This window comes from Pyrgilauda ruficollis, unplaced genomic scaffold (assembly GCF_017590135.1).
Source record: "Pyrgilauda ruficollis isolate IOZ18807 unplaced genomic scaffold, ASM1759013v1 scaffold32, whole genome shotgun sequence".
Taxonomy (NCBI): Eukaryota; Metazoa; Chordata; class Aves; order Passeriformes; family Passeridae; genus Pyrgilauda; species Pyrgilauda ruficollis.
The window spans coordinates 419,238-444,094 of NW_024524600.1; the positions used below are offsets into that span (position 1 = coordinate 419,238).

General features: G+C 39.3%; 2 protein-coding genes across 2 annotated transcripts in view; both read left to right on the forward strand.

Moving 5' to 3' along the window:
- Positions 1-18,055, forward strand: part of NUP205 (nucleoporin 205) — a 46,293-nt gene extending 28,238 nt beyond the window's left edge. The window contains exons 25-43 of the mRNA XM_041474398.1: positions 151-225; positions 969-1,126; positions 2,068-2,148; positions 2,975-3,166; positions 4,828-5,098; positions 5,546-5,644; positions 6,781-6,929; positions 7,631-7,822; positions 8,693-8,814; positions 9,903-10,041; positions 10,252-10,378; positions 11,328-11,404; positions 12,181-12,309; positions 12,847-12,973; positions 13,658-13,824; positions 14,229-14,352; positions 15,149-15,277; positions 15,994-16,067; positions 17,146-18,055. Of these exons, the coding sequence (XP_041330332.1) occupies positions 151-225; positions 969-1,126; positions 2,068-2,148; positions 2,975-3,166; positions 4,828-5,098; positions 5,546-5,644; positions 6,781-6,929; positions 7,631-7,822; positions 8,693-8,814; positions 9,903-10,041; positions 10,252-10,378; positions 11,328-11,404; positions 12,181-12,309; positions 12,847-12,973; positions 13,658-13,824; positions 14,229-14,352; positions 15,149-15,277; positions 15,994-16,067; positions 17,146-17,298 (2,585 nt within the window). The 3' untranslated portion in view covers positions 17,299-18,055. The remainder of the gene's footprint in view (positions 1-150; positions 226-968; positions 1,127-2,067; positions 2,149-2,974; positions 3,167-4,827; positions 5,099-5,545; positions 5,645-6,780; positions 6,930-7,630; positions 7,823-8,692; positions 8,815-9,902; positions 10,042-10,251; positions 10,379-11,327; positions 11,405-12,180; positions 12,310-12,846; positions 12,974-13,657; positions 13,825-14,228; positions 14,353-15,148; positions 15,278-15,993; positions 16,068-17,145) is intronic.
- A 524-nt stretch (positions 18,056-18,579) lies between these two features.
- Positions 18,580-24,816, forward strand: ARL1 (ADP ribosylation factor like GTPase 1). The gene is made up of 6 exons (XM_041474410.1): positions 18,580-18,871; positions 20,709-20,846; positions 22,152-22,233; positions 23,209-23,320; positions 24,072-24,250; positions 24,439-24,816. Exons 1-6 carry the CDS (start codon positions 18,868-18,870, stop codon positions 24,467-24,469), a joined length of 546 nt encoding a protein of 181 aa, XP_041330344.1. The 5' UTR covers positions 18,580-18,867; the 3' UTR covers positions 24,470-24,816.
- The last annotated feature ends 41 nt before the right edge of the window (positions 24,817-24,857 follow it).

A 24,857-nucleotide genomic window follows, 5' to 3' on the forward strand; every position in this document is an offset into this window, starting at 1 on the left:
AGCTCAAGGGTATATTGTATTAGAAGGCCTTAATGTGAAAGGTTTATCAGTTTATCACTGTGCTCTGTCTATCACCATTAATAAAGTAGGTTATATTTTTCACTTAGATTTGTTTTTTGTAATTTATTTAGTATGTTTTATTACCTTCAGCTGATGGTGAAGGAGGGATGGAAGATGAAACTCGATCTGTCAGTGGATTTCTCCACTTTGACACTGCTTCCAAAGGTAACTATTATGACTCTTGATTGTTTATCAGTAAAGTGTGTCTGCTCCTGAACAGGCAGGAGGGCCACCTCCAGAAAGGACACTTGGGAAAAGAAAGTAATAGATGTTCTAAACAGCGCAGCAGGACATGAAACAATTTTATTTAGTGTGGGGGGGAAAAAACAACCAAAGAAAGAACCTTGACACAGATGGTTGGAGTGAGTGAAAAACATTGAACTTGAAAGGCAGTTTGAAGAGTGAGTTAAAGTATCTGTGCAGGGATGAAATGGGAGAGTGGCAGTCTTATCAAATTTGTTGCTAACAGTAGAAGCAATGAGACTGTTGCTAAGGCTGAACATATTTGTATTTTCATGGCAAAGAATGTAAGTCCCACATAAATAAATAAATAAATTCAGATTCATTATGGTTTCTCAACAAAAGACTGCAGAGGTTATAATTGAAAACCAGTCTGGTTTCATTTAGGAGAAAAAATTAGTCTTCTGTTTGTAAATATTGGATGACATGCATGTATGGCAGGAGAACTGTACAATATAAGACATCTAAAGAATTTAAAGCCTTAGAAAATGTTTTTAAACCTATTACATAGATTGATAACACTTTCTGAAAATTTGATGCTTTCTTTTGAAACTTTACACATTAAGCTGAAGATTTAGATTTACAAAGGTACATTAGGCTCTTCTTGTTAATTTTTTGGTTTCCCCTTGATACTTCTGATTACACTTTGAATTGATTTGCATTTCCAGTACGCAGAAAGATCTTAAATATCCTGGATTCAATTGACTTCAGTCAGGACATTCCAGAGCCTTTACAACTGGATTTTTTTGACCGGGCTCAAATTGAGCAAGTCATTACTAATTGTGAGCACAAGAATGCACGTGGACTAGTGGTCTGCAACGTCAAGGTTAGCACTGGTCTTTGTTTTCAAGTTGCATGTGCTATTTTATACCTTAATAATTAAAAAAAAAAAAAAATCAGTGTGTTAATAATACTTTGAAACTTGCTTTTACATGAAAGGTGTATGTTTCATATATGTATTTCTTGGTTGCCAGTACACAACTACCTAGTACTGCATATATGTACACAATCATATCATGTATGTGCAGTGTTGTTGTGTACTGTGGTAGTTCTTAGAGGCTGTACTTACAATTGTATCACATTGTAATGAGTACTTGACATGTGTGTTATAAATTGTCCTGAAGAATTTGTGACCCTAAAAAATGAGTAAAACTTGTTTGAATCTCAGTCCATCTGTTGCATCTGTCGCTATGTAGCCATCTCCTAAGATTCTTTAGGAGGTACAAATACATCTCCTTTGTCACTTGTCCTAGTTTTGGCTCAAATACTGTTAATTTTCTTCACAGTAGCTGCTGTAGTGTTGTGGTTTGGATTTAGGATGGGAGCAGTGTTCCAAACGCTTTGATCCTTTAGTTGTTCCTAGGCAATATTTACTTAGTGAAGGACTTCTCAGCTTCTCAAACCACCCACCAATGAGTAGGCTGTGTGCACAGGAAGCTGGAGGAGACACAGCCAGGACACTTGACCCAAAACTTGCCCAAAGTCCATACCATGTGATATCATGCTCACTGTATAAACTAAAGGGAAAGCTGGCTGTGGGCTGCTGCTCGGGAACTGGCTGGGCAGCAGGTGGCAGGTAGTGAGCAATTTGCATTTGTGCATCCCTTGTTTGTATTAGTCTAAATGTTAACTCAACCCGCAAATTTTACTTTATTTTTCCCCCAGTTCTCTCCCGTACCCCACTGGGGAAGGGAGTGAATTGCTGTGGTGTTTATCTACATGCCAGGTTAAACTGTATCATCATTTAAGTTTTACTTTTAATTTCAGTACGTTCACAGAGTTCTGGTTGCAGAAGTCAATGCCCTTCAAGGAATGGCAGCAATAGGCCAGAGACCTTTACTTATGGAGGTAAGTACAGAAAAAGTTAACTACTGTTTGTTGTTGCTCCTGGTGGATTTCTTACCCTGTCAAGCAGTAAGCATTACTATAAAAGATTGTGGATTTGAGTCCTAACTTAGATTTAGTAACTCCTGAAGACAAAACCCACAAAACTGATAAGATAAGGTACTTCTTACCATACTGTTCTCTAAATAGGTGGCCTGTAGTCTGTTTTCTTTTTTTCTTTAAGCTCTTCCCTCCCCATTAGTGATAGCAATTGCAGCTGCGGCCCCGTACAGAAAGCAGTTACACACTGATGTCAAGACCAGCAGTTCAAGTACAGGCATATTCATCTTATGGCCAAGATCATTTTGCCTTTTCCTCACAGGGGATGCTCATTTTTTTCTCCTTTTTTTCTATGCAGATATAGTTTCAGTGAACTTGGAGATTAGTTATTTTCTGAGTTTCCTGCCATCTTTTAAACGAAGTCAAAATTGGTTAAATGGATGCAAAGGATAAAGGAGAAATTACTCAGACTAAATGGGGAAAAAAGGCACAAATAGTTTTTTCACAGTTGTCCTTATTTTGATTTTAAAGTGCTAGAAAAGAATTTTCCTGGTTAATTTTTTTTCCTATGAGATTGAGACATTCATGATGTCTGCCCTGTGAAAAGCAGCTCAGAAATGAAATGGGCTACCTTGTTAAAGTAGTAATAGCAGCTTGTTTCTAGTAAGCTGACTTAACATTTCATTCTGAAGACTACTACTAATAGAAAAAATTGTCATCTTGAAGTCTGTCTTAGCCATGAATTTCTTCTAGCACATTGTAACGGAGTTTGTTTGTGGTGGGTTTTCAGGAGATCAACACTATCCTGCAGTACGTGGTGGAGCGCAACAAGCTGCTGCAATGCCTCCATGCCAAGAGGCATGCTCTGGAGTCATGGAGACAGCTGGTGGAGATCATACTCACTGCCTGCCCCCAGGATCTCATACAGGCTGAGGACAGGCAGCTGATTATCCGGGATCTCTTGCAGGATGTGCATGACAAGGTAGTGCTCTGCTGGAAATCACCCCTCTCCTTGAACTTTGTTGCTGCATCTTTTTATGAGAAAGTGCTGCAATTTGATTGTAATCCAAAAAAGTGTTGTCTGCTTTTAGTATTTTTAGTTTTCTGATTGTTGCTGTGCTGAAGTAGAATGCACTTTGGACAGAGGGGATACTTTGTGTTCTTGTATAGCTGCTGTTGAACTGTGAACCATATATTGACAGATTTCAGAGGCATTTCAGTATTATCCAGCATGATGGTAGTCTGGAAAAGGTGTGTGAAAAAGAAACACCCTGCTTTGATGAGAAACAAAGAAGAACTTAATGAAGGCTGAAGGCAAACTGCTGTGTTTGCTGATTTACTGCGTTTAGATGACTCACTGCAAATCCTACTGCTGCTGCTTTTGAAAATTAAAGAACTGAATGAAGCTTCATAGTAGAAAAACTAAAGATTTTACAATTAGAAGAGCTTTTTGAAGTGTGAGAGTTTGTATTAAAAGTCTAGGTGTTTTACTGCTGAGTTATAGTAATAATTTTTGAGACAGACTAGACAGTTACTACTGACCCATCCATTCTAAAAGGCAAAATTTAATGAAGGATCGTTGTATTTTTTAGTCTGCTGGGGCATTATTATTTTTTTGCTTTATTGCAAGAATTATATGGTTTGTAGTTCTGATTAATAGAGTTTTGTTTTGAGAAATATATATTAAAAAGTTACATCTTTTCAAGGAAAAAAGTAATCTTTTTGGGTTTTGTTTTTATTACTACCATTACTTTTTCTGTAGGAGTTACCTAAAAGTTACCTATTTTTAGTGGGGTGCTGGTTTTGTTTTTTATTTGAACTGAATTAAAAAAATGGGAAACAAGGAAGGCCTTCACTAGCTGAAGAAATGTCTTTCCTAAAACCTTTACAAAGATGAAATTCCAGACTGTTAATTTTCTGTGACATCTTGGTGAAGACTTTTGTGAAGTTGAGAAAAAAATTGTTACTGTCTATTGAAAATAATTGAACTACTATTCAAAATTACTATATTGCTTAAAAAGAAAGCTCCTTTGGTATTAGTGATAAAGATACCAGATATACCTTCCAAATAATAGAGTGAACAAAAACAATACATGCAAACTTCTTGTTAGTGTTTTTGCACATTGTCTTAATGCTTCTTTGCTCAACCCTTTGGGTTTTTTAAGGGTTTAAAAACCCTTTGGGTTTTTTAGGTTTTAACCCTTTTGGGTTTTTTAAGTAATGTGTAAACATTTTTACACATTTTTAGTGGTAATAAAATAGCTGTATAGCAAAGCAGATACCAGTTATTCTTTCTCTAGCTTAGGTTTAAATATTTTATTAATAAAGCATCTCAAATGTCAACACATTTCTTCCCTTTCTGACATCCAGATTTGATTATCAGCCTGCCTGTGATTTATGTAAAAAAATCCAGAAGGCTAATGGTATTCTCAATTAAAATATGTTCAATTCAGGTTTCTAAACAAGTTTCTGACATTACTGATTTTGGTGTGTTTTAAATACTGTCATGTTAATGAAATCCTCCGTAAATTAAATAGTTGTGAGAGGCTAATTTAATTACTTTAATAACTCATGAAATCAGACACTGTTAAACATTTTTTTTCTCTTTTGCCTTTTTTTTTGTCTTTCTACTTCTGTATTAAGATCCTTGATGATGATGCAGCTCAGGAGTTGATGCCAGTGGTGGCAGGGGCTGTGTTCACCCTGACCGCCCACCTAAGCCAGTCTGTGAAAACGGAGCAGAAACAGCCGCTTGCACTCTCTGTGGCAGGACAGTCCCAATATGCCTTGATGCTGGATGGTTCTTTTACCTCATCACCTGGCTCCGAGAGCATATCCATGGGTTTTGCTTCTGTTGGTGACTCCTCCCTCCACATCATCTTAAAAAAGCTGCTGGATTTCATTTTGAAAACAGGTGTGTTGACTTCTGTAGGGCATGTCCATGAATTCCAGCTGCCAAGAGTAAAAAGATGGGCTGAGCTGCTTTTAGATACTGCAGTGAAGAGTTTATTTACAGACAGGTGGATCATACATCATTAGTATAGATGTAAGCGATGTTAATAACAAAAAAAAAAAAAAACTAGCAAAAAATTTGTAAAAAAAATCTGAACAACAACCAAGAGAAATATGTAAGTGATTATAAAGAGAATTTCATATTTTCATTCTTTTGGAACAGCGTAAACTTTCTGAATTTATTCATAAATGCACTTTTATGCAAACAGTAGAACTTCACCTTAAGGAACCTAGTTTTATTTACCTTTGCCAACATGGCCATAGGAAAGTTAAATTAAGTGCCAGTGGAAGATGGTGTTATGGAATTTACATTTGCTTGGTTTTAATTGTGAATGTTTCTTGTTAACAGGTGGTGGCTTCCAGAGAGTGAGGACGCACCTTTATGGATCACTGCTTTATTATTTGCAGATTGCCCAGAGACCAGATGAACCAGACACTTTAGAAGCAGGTATGATCCAGCTGTATTTGGAAAAGAGAAAAAAAAAAAAATTGTTACTAAACCCTGGAGGGTACAGTTTCTGAATGCTGAGTTGTCTTCTGGAAATAGATGGAGAACGTCTTGCTCTAAGAGCCTCTGAAATAAATTGCTTATGCCTTCACATCTTTATGTACACTCATACCATAGTGATCCTATTTTAAAAAATTCAAAACAAATTCCAAAGCAAAAAAAGCGCAAAACACCAACCACACAAAAAACCTCAAAACAAACCCAAAGCTTTGTTTATAATTTCATACCCTTTATCTTTTGTCTGAAGATCCCGCTGGGGATGGAACAAACACAAAAGCCTCACACACACCCCACCACCATCTCCTCCCAAAAAAAAGGCAAAAAATAAGCCAACCAGAGTTGCTATTTATCCTTGAGTGCATGTGGTAAATATCACATTCTCTCTGTGAATGGCTAAAATAATTGAATTGTTAGTGTTTCTAATAATTATTCAGACAAGGATAGAGAAAAAATCTTGGGGCTACTATCTGCATGCAGACTTTTACTTGGCCTGTGTTTTGAGCTACACTAGTAAAAGGAAAAAGACAAACTATGAACTTGTTATGACCCCTTTGAAGTGTATGACTGACTTTGGTTTCATTCTCTCCCATTTAAGTCGCATTGTTAATTTAGCTCACACTGAATGCTTTGGTCCCAGTGAAAGTTCATAGAATCTTGGGATGGTTTGGGTTGGAAGGGACCTTTAAAATGATCTCATTCTAACCCTCTGCCATAGGCAGGGACACCAGACCAGGTTGCTCAGAGCCTCATCCAACCTGGCCTTGAACACTTCCAGTTTCAGGCCTATTGGTTTATCTATGTAACAAGTACTGAACGTTTGAATTATTTTAAGCAGACTATTTACAAGAGTCATGTATGTATGTATACAGGTCCACTCTTTTGCTTTGGCTGGTCTGTGTGATATTCAAGGAAGGATGGATTTATAGAACATTTGCAGCTCATTTAAAAACCCTTGACCATTATTTGGGGCATTCTCTTGCAAGGCATATAGAGAATACCCTGAAGGATGTAGCTAATTAATGCTAAGATGCCTGTCTTTGAATGTTTTCAATTTTTGTTTTATTTGCTTTTTACAGCTAAAAAAACTATGTGGGAACATTTGACAGCTCCTGAAGATATGTTTAGTAAATTGCAACGGGAAAACATGGCAACTATTGAGAGTTATGGGGCAGCTCTGATGGAGGTGGTCTGTCGTGATGCTTGTGATGGCCATGAGATAGGCCGGGTAAATGAATCTATTCTTTTAAAATTACTGTTCTGTTTGTTTTAAAGAACATCATCTGTGCAGAGACAGGAAGTTTCATGAGGTAAAACTAGAACATTTCTGTAGATACTGGATCTGTTTCATGTTTCTGTCCTCCCACTCATCCTTCAAGCTGCTGAAAGTAGAGCCATTCATGCATATTAATTTTCTTCTCAAGGAAGCTATGTGTCCTGTTGTTCAAAAATAAGGGTAGAAAGCTCTGCTGCAATAGATGTAGGTAGGGACCTCTGTTACAGTTATTTGTTAGCATTTTTAAGTCATGGACTTGCCTTGGGAAGTTGTGACTTCATGACAAAGTAATTTCTGATAGTAGCCAGTAGCTGAGAATTTCATCAGAAGGCAAATTAGTTTTAAATAGTATCGTGCTTGAGGCAATACTTCATTAAAATATTTTGCCTTAGTTATTGGTCAGCAATATCTGTAATGTTTTTTAAAAGAATAGTAGAGAAAGGTAATTGGCTCATTCTGTACTAATGTAAAGAAATCTTAAAATATTTTTCACATAAATGATTGCAGTTATAGTGAAGAAATACATTCTGCTTATAAGAAGCTGTTAGAAGAAACTGCTTAGCATTTCAACTTCTAGGTATTTATTAAAAATCTCATTGAACTTACAGGTTTAATTCCATTTTGATTTGTTTGTTTTTCTTCCCTCATCCCAGATGCTGGCATTGGCTTTACTCGATCACATTGTTTCAGTAGACAAGCAGCAGCAGTGGCTGTTGTACCTCTCAAATAGTGGCTACCTGAAGGTGCTTGTGGATAGCCTGGCAGATGATGATCTGGCTCTTCAGAGCTTGCTCACACCTCAGCCCCCTTTGCTAAAGGCGCTGTACACCTATGAGTCCAAAATGGTAACAGTACTTCAGAAATGATTTTGTGTTACAGTGTTCATTTTTAATTTTACTTTTTAATTAAAGTTGGTTGTCTACACTTTGCATTGATTGTACTCAGAGATATTGTTAAGGAAGATATGAGTCCAAAATGGTAACAGTACTTCAGAAATGATTTTGTGTTACAGTGTTCATTTTTAATTTTACTTTTTAATTAAATTTGGTTGTCCACACTTTGCATTGATAGTACTCAGAGATATTGTTAAGGAAGCTTTCCTGTCTGACCACTCAAGAGCACTCTGGCAGTCACACTTGCACCACCAGAGGTTTTAACTGCTGGGACCAAAGCCCCTTCGTAGCAAGTGGCTCCAGTGACTGATGGGTGCCCCACGTACCACACTCACACACTCAGACCAGTTTTCCTTACTGGTTTGACCTCCCGTTTCCCAGGGCAGTCTCAGACATCTGGATCCTTAAAATGATTTAATCATGGTGCAATAACAGGATAAGAGCCCGAGCTGGTGCTTCTGAGGAGGGACACTGAACAAAGGAACCCCTAGGTTTTTATACTCTCAGCAGTCTGTGTGAGTCAGTCTGGGGTCTTCAGCTGAGTCCTTGTGTCCTGCTGTGTCTCTAAGTGTCCAGTCCCCTGGCTGGTGCCCCGCATCCCTCGTGTCCTTTGTTTTGCAAAGGGTGGGCAGTTCACAGGCTCTTGCTTGGGGCTTCTGCCACCCAGAGCTCAATCTGCAGCTGCACTTGCCCTGAAGGTATTCCTTAAGGATATTTTACTAAAATAATATATTTGAAATGCTGCTAAAATCAAGTGAGAAAGTAGACATTATAAGTCTCATTGTGCATCTCCAAAACTTGACCTTCTGTACTGTTGTGTAGGCATTCCTCACTCGAGTAGCCAAAAGTCAGCAAGGTGCGTTAGAGCTGTTGCGGTCCGGCGTGATTGTGCGGCTGGCACAGTGCCAAGTGTACGACATGCGACCCGAAATGGACCATCAGGGGTAAGTGCTGCTTCCCTGGCTGATGGTGAAACCATAACACAGTCTTCCTAGAAGCACATCACATCTTTTTAAGCCTCATGATTTTTGAGTAATGACTTGTGGGCTTATTCTTTGTATGTTTCTTAACCTAACAGTTCCGTTTAAAGCTACCTTTCATTGAGAGGAAAATTTCAGATGTGGGTATGGGGTTGTACTTGTATGCTAATTACTTAGACTACATAAAAATGTATTTGCTATCTCAGATAAAAATGATTAATGTATTATTATTAAATAATTTATACTGTAATGTTTGACAAACAGCTTACACTATAAATTTATTTTGGGGGCTTTGCAGCTGGAGAAGTGCAGAGTTTGTCCTCCACTGTAAAGCATTAAGAGAGCAGTGAATTAAATGCTATTTCAGGAATATTTTATGATGTGTTTTAAAAAAAAAGTATTCACAGTTATATATTGCTTGGCAAGTTTCTTGATGTGCTACTTGTCAAGTTTCATTAACATGTTAGTCATTGTGAGGTGATTAAGAGAAGATCTCAGAGGAGGAAATTCCATATTTAGGGGAAATTACCTGGGCTGATTTCAAGCCTTGGTCCCTGTTTTAAACTTACAGTTCTTAGTGACATACTGAGTTCAAACACTTTGGAAAAATTTAAGACTTAGACACGGTATACTATTTGAAAGTTCCTGTTAGACATAAGTTTTTATAAAACCTACAGGACATTTGTGGAGGACTGTACTTAACTGTTGCTTTAGAATTAAGCACAACTCTTCCTAAAATATTTGAGAATACCTAATTTTGTATATCAGTAAGCAGGTATCATATTTCTGCAACAAAGTTATCTGGTTTAGTGTAGCATAATACAAAGAAGTAATTTTTCCTGCATAAAGAAAATGTCTAGCAGAGCTGTGTATCATAAATGTGTTGCTTTTCCAGTATGAAGTCAGTTCAGGTCTAGACGTCTTATTGAAATATGAATGGTTTTAGGTTCTTGAGTGATTGTAGGCTGAGGCTCTGCCTCTCTAGTGGACTGCACTCTTCTTGCACTCTTTATCTTCTTTTTTTTTCTTCCCTTCTTTTTATTCCTCCTAAGAATGTATTCAATGAGAGATCCCCCAGTCTTCATTCCTGCTCCAGTGGAACGTTACCGTCAGATTCTTCTTCCAGCTCTTCAGCTGTGCCAGGTGATCCTCACATCCAGCATGGCACAACACTTGCAAGCCGCGGGACAGGTAAGTTCCAAAACATGCTTGTGTACCACTGGTATTACTCTTTCAAAGAAATTATGTGTGCCTTTGTTCTAATAGTAAGTTGTTTTGGTTTTTTTTAATCCCATCCCCACTGGTACACAAGGTCATTTAAAGTTCTTCAGATCCATTGTTTCCTCTCTGCTTGCCATTAAATTTCGAGTCATTCATATTTTCTCTTGTTTTCTTGTGCAGGTTTTGCAATTCCTAATTTCCCATTCAGATACTATCCAGGCGATCTTGAGGTGTCAAGATGTAAGTGTTGGATCTCTCCAGGAGCTGGCCTTCCTGACAGGAATAATCAGCAAGGCAGCATTGCCCGGTAGGAAATGCTGTTTTGAAGTCTCAAACTCATTTGCATGAATCTCAGGCTTTGTTTTCTGTAAAGAAATAGTGAGACAGAAGAGAATATCCATGACGATACAGATTTCTTTTTTTGACATGTAGAGCTCTGAGAAAAATAAAGAATTGTTAAATTATTTTTCTTGAAGTAAATATGCAGTAGATATAGTGCTCTTACCCATATGTATCTGACTTCCCATTTTGCTTTCACCATGCTACCTCACACTAAGTACTTTTTGTGCCAGAGGTGACTTAGAAATAGAAGTGCTCAAAGTATCTGTGGTATCTTCAAAAAACAATTTTTATTCAACAAGTTCTGGAACAGAGGGAATTAAGAGAGAAAATTGTTTGCATGCCCATTTTTTTTAATATCCTCTCTGTTTTTATTTATTTAAAATATAAGGTTTCCTGGGGGGAAGCACTGCAGATTAGCAGCAGATTAGCATACTGCCATTTCTGTTGGGTGACTTACCTTCACAAAGGGCTGATAATGATTGTGATGGATATAGTGATTTCTTCTGCATGCTTACCAGTTCAGAATAACGTCTCTATTTTGATTTAATGGTTTTCTTTGTTCAGGAGAGATGTCTGACTACAGTAGAAAGGAGTGCAGAGCTGTACATTAAGCCCAGATGCTTCTTTGCTTACAGTATACAGAGCTTTGCACAACAGCTGGAATTTCCATGCCAGCCTCCCTTCCTCCTTCCCCCTATTTGATTACTTACCAGAACAGTAAGCTACATGCTCTCATGCATCTCCTGGTAGCTGCATTCATATCTGAATGATTTGCTCAGAAAATATGCAAAATACAAGTTGAATGTTTGGCTGAAATATTTCTGATGAATGCTTGTGTTTAAATATATATAATGCACAAATCTGCTAAACAGCCCCTAAACAAACAGTTACTTAATGGCTGTATCTTTTATCAGGAGTGCTAAATGAGCTGGACATGGATGTTAATGAAGGGACACAGATGGAGCTACAAGGACACATAGGGCGATTTCAGGTAATAAAGTCATATATTTAACCCATGTCCTTCTAGAATTGGCTATCTAGATATGTTTCTTCCTGACTTTTACTTTGAGTAGTAGTAGTTGGGAAAGAGGTGTTTTCCAGTATCCAGAAGAATGTGTGAGGGTTTATTTCTGGGAGTGGGCTGGGGTTTTGGTGGTCTGTTTTTTGGTGTCTCCCCACACTTCCCTGTGCAGTAGAGGAGATAACATTTGGCAACATTGCATCAGGGACTTGATTTCCCTTCCTAGCTTAGGACTTAGATGAAGAGAAGAATTTGAAGCCAACACCAAAGCATGTGAAGTAATGCAGAAACAGTCTGTTACCACTTTGGCCACAAGCATGTCTCCAGCTCAACAATTTGGTGTATCAGACATGCCAGTGGTTCATTTATTTGTTACTGAATTAGTTTTTGTACTCTCCTTTTACCAGGTTTCAGATTTTGCTTGTCTATATAGGTAAAGGTGTTTTAGGTGTGGGAATGGGTAAACCTAAACTGTCATTGATAGTATTCTGTACAATAGCCTGCAAGAGACACAAGAAAAGTTGTGCACTTGTGAATTGCACTCATTTCTCATTAGCAGTGTTTTAGGGTGCCATTAATTTCTAAATTATATCAAGGTAGGTTAAAACACTAAAAACTTAAATTTTGTTTACAAAATGCTAAAAGTTTTACCTGTATTGTTTTCTTAATACAGTGTTTTAAGGGACATGTATCACTTAAGTGGAAAGAATTGTGCACTTCATTTGAATGTTAATTTCTTATGGCAGCGCCAGTGCTTAGGACTGCTGAGTCGGTTTGGAGGATCAGACAGGCTACGTCAATTCAAGCTGCAAGATGATAACGTAGCAGGAGACAGAGTGAACAAGAGGGATGAAATTGAGTTGGCCATGCAACAGGTAAGGACACCAGATAGAAGAAACTTCAGTCTCAGCATTTTACCTGCTGTGCAGATTTATTTGGTTATCATAATTTTGTATGATAGTGGTAATGCTCTACACTGATTTTAGTGTGGTATAGGAGTCCACATTTTATTTTAAATAATCCTTGAAAATTTATTTACTTACATTTGCATTAGAAACCCTTATTATTTTGCATACAAACTCTGTGAATTTTGAAGGCTTAAATTGATTAGAAATTTTCGAAATGAAAGCTGTGTATAGAGGGCAATGGCAAACACCAACTTAAAGCCAAAGGGGACTTAAAATTATCCAGAAATTTTAGCTAGCAGTTTTGGGAAAGAGGCAATGTTGCAAGTCCTAGACTTGCAGTAGAAGAGAGTTTGTAACCAATGAGAAAATAGAATCATCACATTCTGGTGAAAAGAGAGGAGTAAAGCATGTTGTTCACTGACATTTGTCCATGTAAAATGTAATGCTTCAAAGCCTGTAGATACTGTAATTGACATGCTGTCTTTTTTTCCCCTTTGTTGTCAGATCTGTGCCAACGTGATGGAATACTGTGAGTCACTGATGTTGCAAAGTGCCCCCAGTTTCCAGCACACTGTTTGTCTGTTTACTCCCAGCCTGTCAGAATCAACCAACCGAGATGGGCCTCGGCAGGGTGAGATTTTTGACTTGCTGTTTTATGAGCCTGAACAGTGTGATATTTGGGCTACTAGAAAACAGTGAACCAGAGGCTGTAGTTTCACATACTGTTTAAGTCACTTTATGCCAATACTGTAGCTCTCACTCTCTCATTCTGGAATCCATGCTTGTTCAACCTTGCGCTAAGCCAAATCAGGAAACTAATCCTAGTTAAAACAAACAAATTGCTTTTTCATTCACAGACTCAGAAATATATGTCAGTATGTATGTAAATAAATAGCACAAGACAGGGTAAAGTCAAGATCAGATTTCAGCATCTGTGCTGGATTGCATTATTTGAAACTAGGACCTCATCTATGACATGTAAGATGTGTTTTGATGCTGATTGGAGCTCTATTACAACACATGGCAAGAGTTTACACTGTGTTGTTATGCAGTTGAATGGCTAAAATATGTAAATAGTAAGTCTTCTAATCTAGTTATATTTCACATTTTGTACTCAGTACTGCACTAGGCTAGCTGCCTTTTAGTGCTGCAGTCACAGAACTTGTTGCCTAGACTTACATTTATGTTACTTCTGACACAAGTGCAAAATATACTTAACAGTGCTTTCCAGTCTAGACTATTGACAGAGAGCACAGCTTATTGATTTCTTGGGGTTTTTTTATTTTTGTTTTCTTATCTTCAACATCTTGTCTAGATACACAAGCACCAGTGGTCCCATATTGGCACTTGCCTGGCCTGGGCATTATTGTTTACCTGCTGAAACAGAGCACTAGTGATTTCTTCAGTTACTATGACAGCCATCGTCAGAGTGTTAACAAACTGCAAAATGTGGAGCAACTGCCACCAGATGAAATAAAAGAGGTAATTGTTCTTCTGACTCCCTACTTTCTGTATTGTAGTAAGTTGGACACAGCTGTAACAAAGGCTCCAAAGCATCTTTGATAAGCAAGTAGTTCCACTTCTTGTGCATATTATTTTCTGCTGGTGGTGAAGGGGGTCATAGCAGAAGTGATCTAAAACTTTGGGGAAAATATTTGGCTTAACTTTGTAAAAGTTGTGACTTCCATTATAGTTGCTTTGAGATGGGTTTCATTTTTCATTTTTTGGTCAGCAAGGTTATGCAAATTCAAAATAGAGAGCAACATTGTAAAGAAATAGTAGCTTAGAAGAAAGTTCTAGATATTAGTAAGTAATCTTATTTGCTTATTTCTCTTGATGTTCTGTAATTTGCTACTGTCTTTCTGTATTTTCTCTTCCCATCACAGCTGTGTCAGTCAGTTATGCCAGCTGGGGTTGACAAGATTTCCACTTCCCAAAAATACGTATTGGCAAGGCGGCGCCTGGTGAAACTAATAAATAACCGAGCCAAGTTGCTCTCTCTCTGTTCCTGTATCCTTCTAAAATTGAAATGACCCTCAAGGTGATGATCCAGAAAAGCAGAGAGATAGAAACAGGGTTGCTTTGCAAAAAGTAAATTTGAAATACTGACAACTTACGAGGGTATTGCTCTGCTACTGCCAGAATGTAAGGATTTTCAAGTTAGTGATTCCCATTTTGAAACCCAGCTACAACTTTCTGCAATATGCCAATGAAGGAATTGTTACAGCCCAGCTCTTCAATTTTAGTGTCCAGACCCCATAAACATTCACACATGTCCAAGTGTGGTGGAAAAAATACTTTGAAAAATAGTTTTGATGTGCCTGTCTTAATAGGAGTTTGTAGTCTTACAGCCAATCTTGCATAAACCTAAATCTCATAAACACCAGTAATTCTATGGAAATAACCAGTCATGCACAAAAGAATTGTCTTCAACAGATCAGAATTTTCCTCTGCAACCTCCCTTGAGAAAGATGTGCTCTTGCACACTTTGCTATTTTTGCCTAAGATGTTCCTACCATGCCTGGCTATAACCTCAGCTTTACTTTACTGTGTGCATCTGAGGTAGTTTTACAAACCACATGAGCACTCCACACTCTGCTCTCCTCCTGAGGGCTGGATTGAGGCTCTGCAGGGTGATGAGGACAGTGAGTGTGAGCGATCCATCACTGGGCTGTGGCAGTGAAGGAGGTGACAGGTGGTTGAGCTGACATCTTCAGCTGTTTCCAAGTGTGTAAATATGCTCACACAGTCAATGTACAATCCAAAGACAACCAAATTGGAGTCCTTCACTGAGATGTGTCTGCAGATATCATAGAAATATGTCTCTTCATTCTTTGGCGCCACCTGGAACACTACCTACTGCACTGCACACCCACTGACTCCCAAGACCCGCTGCTGTCCTCTAGGATGTCCTTTAAGAAAGGAAGGCTGCAAGGTAAAATTTCTCAAGCATCAAAATGCCTTTGAATAACTTCTTGTGATTAGCTTTAAAGCTGATTTCCTACTATTAGTATCTTGCCTTTTATATTTAATAAAAGAGATTTTGTTTGGATTTGACACACCTTTGGATATCCCACAGGAGCATTAGCAATACTGATACTGTTTGCTCACAGACTTCTAGTTTTCGTGTATTACACATAACCTCCAAAGGAAAGTAAAAGTAACTATTTTTTTTTATTTCTGCTCTTCAAACTAACTGAAGTTCAGCTAATACAATCAGATAAGTGATCCAAAATAGTTTATAGGAAAATATTTCAATATAATCGAAGATGAAATTGTGAAATAAAGTTAATATTGGTGGTTTTAATAGTATGTTTAGAATTATAGCCACCATTGATTCAGCAGAGGATTTTATCCTCTGTTGAAAAAATTTCAGCTTTAAAAAAAAGAAAGAAATGGAAGGAAATCAGGGAGAATGGATTTGTGGAAGAGTCTTTTGCTTAAAGTGTCATGTTGTGTGATCAAAATTATTTATGACTCACTGTTTATGTATTTTCTCTAAGTCATTTAAGTAAAAAAATCAGTGTAATTCCTAATGCATAAGTTTACTTCTGGATCAAATTGGAACACTTCAAAATTTGTTATATGACTTGATACAGAGATAGTGTGGAGCAGCCAACACAATTTTAACATCTTGTTTTCTATTGCCAGATTCCTTTGGTTCAGAGCCAAGCTTGGATTTCAGTAGTGGACTGAATCGAGTGAGCCAGCACGACATAGACCAGGTGAGATGTGACAGTCTGCTGCAGGCTACAGAAGGCTCCTGCCTACCCTGCAGCAATTAGAAGCAGTGTGACTGTTGTTTTCCCACTTCTGAACAACCTGCAGTAACACCAACAGCATAGAACTTAATCTAGGATTAGTGAAGCATTACAAAATTGTTTTGAAAAATATTGTGAAACAGGTGGCACTTTTGCTGCTGTGTACGTATCTTTGAATCTTAATATGAAGAGTTAAGTAAAAAATGAGCTATACTTATAATGTAATCACTCTTTTTCTCTTACCAACCAGTCAAATGGTGTTTTTTAAAAACAGCTTTCCCAAAACACCAGATATCCTTGAAAGACCTGCAATATGAGGGCAAGTTTCTCAATTTTCTGTGATCAAACTGTTCACGATGGGTCAGCTTCAGCTAGGCTATGGAGAAATGATATCAAAAGGGTGACAGGAACTGAGGAGACTGTAAAATGAGAATGTTAGAATAGAAGTAATTTCCACTTACACATAAATAATTTATGCAAGTTTGCATAAATTTGATGCAGAAGTGGCAGGAAAAAAAAAGATATTAATAAATCCCACTGACATTTCTATGACTACGCAGACAACAACTGTTCTTCAAAACAGCAGTCTCAAGTACCTTTATAAGATCTAGAACAGTAAGAAAAGTTGCTGTGTCTTTTGTGATGGGCATGTATCATTAATTTTGTTTGATCAAAAGTAAAGTGTACAGTATCATCTTGGTAAAATACTTAAAATGTAATTAATTCAGTGACTCTTTACATATGCATTAATGAAAAAATGTTGTTGGTGCACACAGATTCTCTAAAGAGTCCTTAAAGGGCTAGGAAAATTTTAATTGGAAGATATGTTTGTAGGACTTTGAGTGAAGAAGCTGAATTATAACCAATCATTCCTAAAACAGAATAAGTAGTACTTATTAGAGAAGTCAGAAAAACCCATTCTTTGGAAATCAGGTCAGAGAGTAAATCATAGTGAAGGGGTTGACAGGCAGTGGATGATAAGCTGGCTTTTCAGGAAGAAAAGATTTTGTACTGATGACTGCATCAAATCTCTGTTTCTCAGCTTCAGACTGAAGCCACAAACAGCTTTGGTGAGTCTCTGCAGAAGAAGCTCCTGGACATCGAAGGTTTATATTCCAAGATTCGCTCGCGGTACACCTTTATTCAAGCTCTCGTTAGACGTATCCGTGGTCTCCTAAGGATATCAAGGACCTAAAAGACACTTGGTACATGCTGCTTGCCCAGTAAAGCTGTGTACTAGGGCAGGCCTTCTGGATCATTGCATTTTGTAGATCAAACATTTTCTAAATACTGCCAAAATTATTTTGTTACTTTTTTTTTTATCCCTGTGGATGAATTTTGTGTATTCTTTCCTACTGCTCCCAACTTGACATAAAAAATAAAGGATTGTTTTCGACTGAGTTATGAATAATGTAAAATTTCAAGCAAGAAAGAATTCTAATGGAGGGCCTGAAGGAAACAGGAAGTTCTGCAGCTGTGAAGATACTACATTTGTGGATGCTTTCAGAGAAAACTAAAACATCTTTGTCTGTGCTGTTCCTGTTTCACACAGAGATTTAATGAAACCATAGAGTTCACGTGTCATCACTTGCAGACTGATTACAGTGGTGTGGATTTTAGATTCATTTTGCACTGTGAACTGCTAATTTCTGCTCCCCCCCGTCCTGCCTCTCTTTCAGCTGGAAGAAGTACAAGCTGCTTCTCTTTCAACAAGTTTAAATGAGAAAAGTGATAAAAGTCATGGAACGTAACTGCTATAGGTTTGGTTCTTGTGGCTGGGGGAGTAAAGGTTTCTGTGCTTTCTTGCTGCAACTCTAGTGTAAGGACAGAACAAAGTGCATGGGGAGGGAGCCAGTAATCGTGAATGGTAGGTTGGTTCTATAGTTAGATTGTTCTCCTATGAGGCTTTCATATATCTTTGTATCTTCTGTAAAAAAAGCTATTAAAAAAAGTGTAATTACATATTATTGACACGAGATCTGTTGCACTTCTCCCTTAACTCAGTCTGAGCTTACGGCCCAGTTCGTATGTGCCTTGCACATTGTTTCCTCTGAGTCTTCCTTATGTAATAGTTCAATTTTTTTGTGATTTTATATTTACTTATCTGCACAACCTAATTACATGGATGACATCATTTTTATGCAGGGATGACGACAGTGCTGCTGTCAGGTGAGGCCTGTTAGCTAATCCACAGGAGCAGCTTGGTATCAGTGTTTTACACAGCGGACTTTGTTCACTTCCAGCAGGGAATGTTTCTTGTTTCTCCCCCACTCGGAGAGAACCAGTCGCTAATCCAAGAAGTGTTCTGGCTCCGAGGGCTCCCCGCCCCTTGGAGAGCAGGCCGTGGTTCCGAGCTCCCGTTCTGTGCCCGAGGGTCCCGTTGGCCGCCGGCTCTCGGGGCGCGGCAGGCCCCGGCCCGCTGACGCCGCCGGCCCCGCCCGCCGCGCGCTCCCGCCGCGCGCTCCCGCCGCCGCAGATTCGCCACGCGCCGGCCCCGGGGCCGCGGTTTTTATTCCGCAGACCTTTCTCCGCGCTCTGATTCCCGCCCGGGCGTGTCCGGGGAGGGCGCGGGGAGGGTCCCGCTCCCAGACCTTCTCTCCTCGCCGGGGGCGCAGCCGGGCTCCGTGTGTCGAAACGGCGGCGGGCGCGGAGCGCTTTGTTTACTCGCCGCGGCGTTCGACGTGGAGCCGGGCGGCGGCGGCAGGGCCAGCGCGGCGAGGGCAGCGGAGCGGGGCGGGCCGGAGCGCCGGCGGAGCGGCTCGACATGGGTGAGGAGCGGGCGGGAAGCGGCTGCCCGAGGGGCCCCGTCCGTCACGACCCCTCCCGGCGGCCGTGGAGGCGGGGGCGGCGGGCAGGGCGGACGAGTCGGTGCGGAGCCCTCCCGCGGGAGGCACGGTGTCCTGCCCGCCGGCGGCGGCGGAGCGGGGCTGAGGGCCGCGCTTGGGCCATGCCCACCTGCCCTCAGGCCGGGCCCTGCCCGCCGGCCGGTTCCCGGGCAGCCGGCCCTGGAGCGCCCGGAGGCCGCGTTGGAGCTGCCTTCGCTGGCGAATCGTCCGGGCAGCGGCAGGAGGGTGTGTTCGGTCATATCCTCAGGCTTCTGTGCTCCTGACACCTGGCAAAATTAAACTCTGAATCGAGTCTGGAATGGGCTGCTGATAAGGAGCGGATTAGGAGGGGAGGTCCTGCAGACTAGCAAATGAAGTAGAGGGTATGTTAAAGAGAGGCCCCGAATCTGAGGGTTGATTGATTGAGGTGAACCTGTCCTGTTGCAGATGGTGTTTGAGCAGTGTTTTAGTGTGGGAAAAGCATGCACAATAGCATATAATAAACAGAGGGAGTGAGAGATGTCTGGCTGTAAGCAAAGTTACTGACTGAAAGAATTTTTGTACCTTTGGCCTCCATGCAACCAGTGGTAACCTCCTACTTGTGATGTTTCTATTGAAATACCATTTTCCAGCTCAGTTCTCTTAAGGTTATTTGCCTGCTTGGCAGTAAGAGGTGCCATGAGCAGCACTATGCAGACTGGCAGATGATGGTCCCTTATACCTTCTCCTTGTTTTCCAGGTCTGTAGCAGGTATGGCTTCTGTGGTGGGATGGGCTTAGAAGAAATAAAGCAACCTGTTATCAGTCTGAGTTCCTTCTGAAGTATAAGCTTTGCTTCCTCCTTTCCCTGGAAAAGCAGATGCCTAGATAGCCAAACAGGAAATAATTTTTATCAAAACACCTTTCAGTAAGATTTTGGTTGCAAATCTTCTTAATTTGTCTCTGACATATTTATCAGCGTTGTCAGTGATTCTGGCTTGTTTCATTACCTGTTGCTGGCTTTAAGTGTGGTTATGATTTAACATCAGGTATGTTTGTTATAAAAATCTTCGGAAAAAATTAATTATTACTGGAACAATCAAAAAGAACATCAATATTCTTTCTATGAATAAAAATCTAGTAGGCATAAATCAGATATTAGCCTGACCACAAGTACTCTTGCATGCATTTAGAGAATAAATGAGATGCTGGGACAAGCCAGTTTTGAAAAAAAGAACAAGAATGTCATTTAAAATCAGCTGCTAGACTTCTCTGTAGCATTAACATACTTGATTTGGTGCAGCTTTGCTGCTTGTAATGAGCTGATTTAATATGTACCTACTGATATATGCCTAATTTTAAGAAAAAAAAAAAAGGGGTGGTCCTGTGGAAGACCATAAACATCTTCTGGTGCTGAATTCTTTCAGGCTTCTTTTGGTCCTTGTATAGTCTCTGGCACTGAAAAGGTAGAGTCTGCTACAAGCCAAAAAGAAGATGACTCATATTTTGGCAAATGAGAGAAAAGGAAAAAATAAAATTGTAACTGCAGTGAGATTTGATGCTGCTGCAATGTGATTTGCTGGGGTGAGCTACCATAAAATCATAAAATGACAGCATAAACCAGGAGGACACAATGTTGTTGAGCACACAGCCATCTCAGCAACAACCTGGACTTGTCCTTCTTCACTGGAGAAGAGAAATGTCTTGTAGGCCTGTAAGAAATGAGGTCTCTCTGTCTGCCTTTGCGTATCCTCCAGAGAGCTGGCTGACATTGAAATGTCTTTCCCTTCTGGTTTTTGTAGGGGGCTTCTTCTCCACCATCTTTTCCAGTTTGTTTGGAACTCGAGAGATGAGGATTCTCATCCTGGGGCTGGATGGAGCAGGAAAAACAACCATTCTCTACAGGTTACAGGTTGGAGAAGTTGTTACCACCATTCCGAGTAAGTGATCTGCCCACAGCAAGAATATTTGCCAGGAACCTGTAGCTCTGACAAATAAACTTTGCCAGCTGAACTTAGTACATGCTTCCTTCCTAAACAAAAGGACCTTAGGTTGTGAGAGCCTTGCACTGTTGTATTGAAGAACTTTTCTGGAATAAAAGTATTACAAAAGGATATTTTATGCTGCCCTGCAAAATGCAAAAAGCATTTGACCTGAAGATTGTTAGCATGATTTCGCAGGCTATTTGTGATAGGTCAGCATTCAATAGATGGTAACTATGGACTGTATAATTCTTTTGGTTCCAAGTATAGCTGTTACGTGAACTTCAGAGGTCATTGTTGCTGTACATAGGATGGTGTACCTTTTTTTTTTTGACAGGGGTTCTATAAACACTTTTGTTCAACATGGAGAAGAAGAAATCAGATGATTTAACTTTACATTCTGTAGAAAATGTAACAAAACTCAGTGTGAGGTTTCAAGGGAGAAGATGATGCTTGTTTAAAAAAATGCAACTGATTCCACCAATTGTCTTGGCATTCAAGCAGCCACACCCACCCAGTGTGTGTGCCCAAGTGTTCTGGCTATGATGGCTCTGTGTAATATGAAGGACAAGGGATGCTTGACTTTTTTATGTCCCTGTCATGTCTGTTGTGTTCCTCCTGAGTCTGACTTTGCTCAGGCCTCTATTACCTTTTAGAAGCCAACAATTTGCTGGGACAAAATCTTTTTGCCTGAGGGTTTTGCTTATTTCAGGCTCCATAAATTTTAAGCAGCCTGTGCCTCTTGTGCTGTGTTTCTCTGGGCTGGCAGGACAAGGAATGACGTATGTGATACTGCAGCCTTGTTGCCATCTTCCAGACATCAGTATTGAGTCCTCTCCTGAGAGGTTGGTTCTGCTTTGGTTCTGCTGTGGCTCTTAAAAGAGTGCAGACCTTGTGTCGACAGAAGGACACATTCCTTAGTGCTCTCTTGCTGTCAGTTGTGTACTTAGTTATCACAGCAGGCCAGTTCTTTAACCCTTGCTCTGTTTCTTTTGGTCATTTCAGACACACTACTGTTGATTTTTAACAACCTCAGCATTTCTTAAAAATCTCTACAATATGTTTACAATGTGGTTTTATTAGTTCAAAAGAAATATTTCTGCATTATTTTGAGTCATGTTTGTTTGGGTAGCTTTTCAAAGGGCATGAAATTCATTATGCAGCTACTGAAAATTTTCAGGTCTGAAAATCTTAAACTGAGTGCTGTGATATTCAGAAAAAGAGGAAAATCACCAGCGGTGAAATTGTTTAACTTTGTTTCAGCCATTGGCTTCAATGTTGAGACGGTGACCTACAAGAATCTGAAATTTCAAGTCTGGGATTTAGGAGGACAGACAAGCATAAGGTAATAGATTTCTTAAAGTCAATTAACTTTCTCTAAAAAGTGCCAAGTTCTTGAAATTCTCATAGCAGGCACTTCTGAAAATTGGTTAAGTTTTAAAAAGCCCATTCTCAGGAGAGCATTTTCATCTAATGGAATTCATTCTGTACAACCTGTGATGCGCTACAGATTGGAAAAAAACAAGCCAGTGTTTTCATTTGTATTCAGTTTTGCTTTGAAAAACAAATTTATTAGTGTAGTAGGCAGTTGAATAGCATTTTGAGAAAGAATGGAGGGGGTGATAAAAACCCAGAAAGATATTTCCTAGCTTTGCATTGTTAAGAGTAGTGAAGTTGGATTTAGGTATAGATGGTAATTTTTTAGCAAGCTTCATGAGTTTTGTAATGAGTCATTAACAGTACCCCTGTATGATCCCCTTGTGATTCCTTTTTCAGTGCTTAGTACCAAGGTTAGCTAGTTAGCTAGTAAGGAAGGTGCAGTTAGTGAGATAAAGGTTCCTTCCCTTTTTAGTTTCAGTACAATAATTCTGAAAAAGATGGTTTTTGATCCTTGTTAATTACTTGCCTGTATTAATTATTCATTTAATATTTCTCTGGTGACCCTTCTTCGGTGACTGTAATGCAGATGCTTACGTCTTTAAACTTTCTTTGCTTTCCTGTCCCTCAGTTATGGACCTGATGTCCTGCAGTCTGATTCCCAAATAAATCTATCCCCAGCATGTCTGTTCTTTCCCTGTTTTAAAGTTGCTTCTTTATTTGCTTTGTGTTGAGTTGGGCTTTTTTGGGATTTTTTTTGTTCTGTCTCGGAGAGTTTGTACTTTCTGTTCGTTTTTGTAGCCTCCTGAAGAAGTCTACTTGCCTCCTGGGGCTTTTCACCCCAGGGACAGTTTTTACTTCCTCTGGATCATCTGTTTTCAATTATCTAGCTAAAAAGAACTGCTAACATGCAAATGACATGACTGGAACTTCTCCTCTGCAGGCCCTACTGGCGGTGTTACTATTCCAACACAGATGCTGTCATTTATGTAGTGGACAGCTGTGATCGAGACAGGATTGGCACTTCAAAATCAGAGCTTGTTGCTATGTTAGAGGTAAGAAAACAAGGATCACAGTCATCGGTAAAACAAATTGAGAAATTAAAACTTTTTTTTTGAGTAAATATGAAATTTGATTCAGTGAACCAAGTGAAGATCAACTTCACTTGTCAAACTTCAGCCCTCAGCACAGCCCCATGCAGCACTTCTGACTGAAAAAGCACTGAATACTCTGCAGGTATTTCATGGGTTTGTGCAGCATTATCTGGACAGTTAATTTCATGTAGCCTTGCAGTCATATGAAAATTTGCCTGCCAGGACAGCTGCTCAGTACTGCAGTGTGGCAAGATCAAGCCCTGAAGGATTGACAGTAATTAGTATCCTACAATGATTTGAAGCTGAATAACAAATGTAGAACAAGGTAATAGAAGTGAGTTGAGCAACACTTCCTTTCTCTTGCCTTGTTGCCCAAAATACCTGCAAGTTCATTTAATCTGCCTTGTTAAATCTAGCTACCAGCTTGTTTTGTAACTTGGACTGCTATGTTTTGAAACTGCTCCTATAGGGTATCATACTGGAATTGAAAATAAACACCATTATTTCACTGAAGAATTTTCTAGAGAACAGAAGTCAGCAAACAAAATAACTGAAAGCAGAAGTTCTTTATTATTATGTTTTTATATTAATTTTAATATAAAAATATTAAAGATATTTAAATATTAGATTTTTTATTATATAGGTTCTCTATCCTTAAATAAATTCCACAGAAGTCTCTGCAACAACTTCCACAATTTCTCTTTTTTTTCAGGAAGAAGAGCTGAAGAAAGCCATTTTGGTGGTGTTTGCAAATAAACAGGACATGGAACAGGCCATGACTCCCACAGAAATGGCAAATGCCCTTGGCTTACCAGCTTTGAAGGACCGAAAATGGCAGATATTCAAAACCTCTGCAACTAAAGGCACAGGGCTTGATGAAGCAATGGAATGGTGAGTACCAGTTTAGTTATGCTTCATTCATATACCTAATTTTACACATTTGGAGTTTTTTTTAATAAGACTGGATTTGTAGATAGTCTGATGTAAAAGAGTCCACATTAGAAGAATGGTTTTCTGCTGGAAGTATTTCAGCAGAATTGAAATGACTTTTCAGTAAATTGACTTAAACTTTCTCCTAGGTTGGTGGAGGCCTTGAAGAGCAGGCAGTGATACAAAACTGACCAGTGCAAGGACGTGTCAGCTATAGCCAGAACCCTCCTTTCTGCAGTTAAGTATTTTCAGGCCACAGATACTTGTAAATAGGACAGATTTGAATTTGACTTCTGTAATGTGGATGCCTTTCTTCAATTGTAAAACTGAAATAAGTGAATGTGTACATTATGATACTCCATTTCTTTCTTTTTGTTTAAAGAATGTACTTATGTTAATTTGTATGAAAGTCTTACTGGCTGAGAAAGTTGGTGTTTTTTTTGTCATCCCCCCTTCCTTTGGTGGTTTTGGTGGCCAGCATATTGGTGTAGATAGAACACTAATAAAATCTGGAACTGTCAGCTATACCCAGGGGTGTGTTGCTTCCTAGAGGCTGCTTGCTTTACAG

Excerpts from the sequence above, each read along its gene's own strand:
- ARL1 (XM_041474410.1), top strand. Across the intron at positions 22,234-23,208 it reads GGAGGACAGACAAGCATAAG|GCCCTACTGGCGGTGTTACT; the intron begins GTAATAGATTTC and ends TCTCCTCTGCAG. Across the intron at positions 24,251-24,438 it reads CTTGATGAAGCAATGGAATG|GTTGGTGGAGGCCTTGAAGA; the intron begins GTGAGTACCAGT and ends ACTTTCTCCTAG.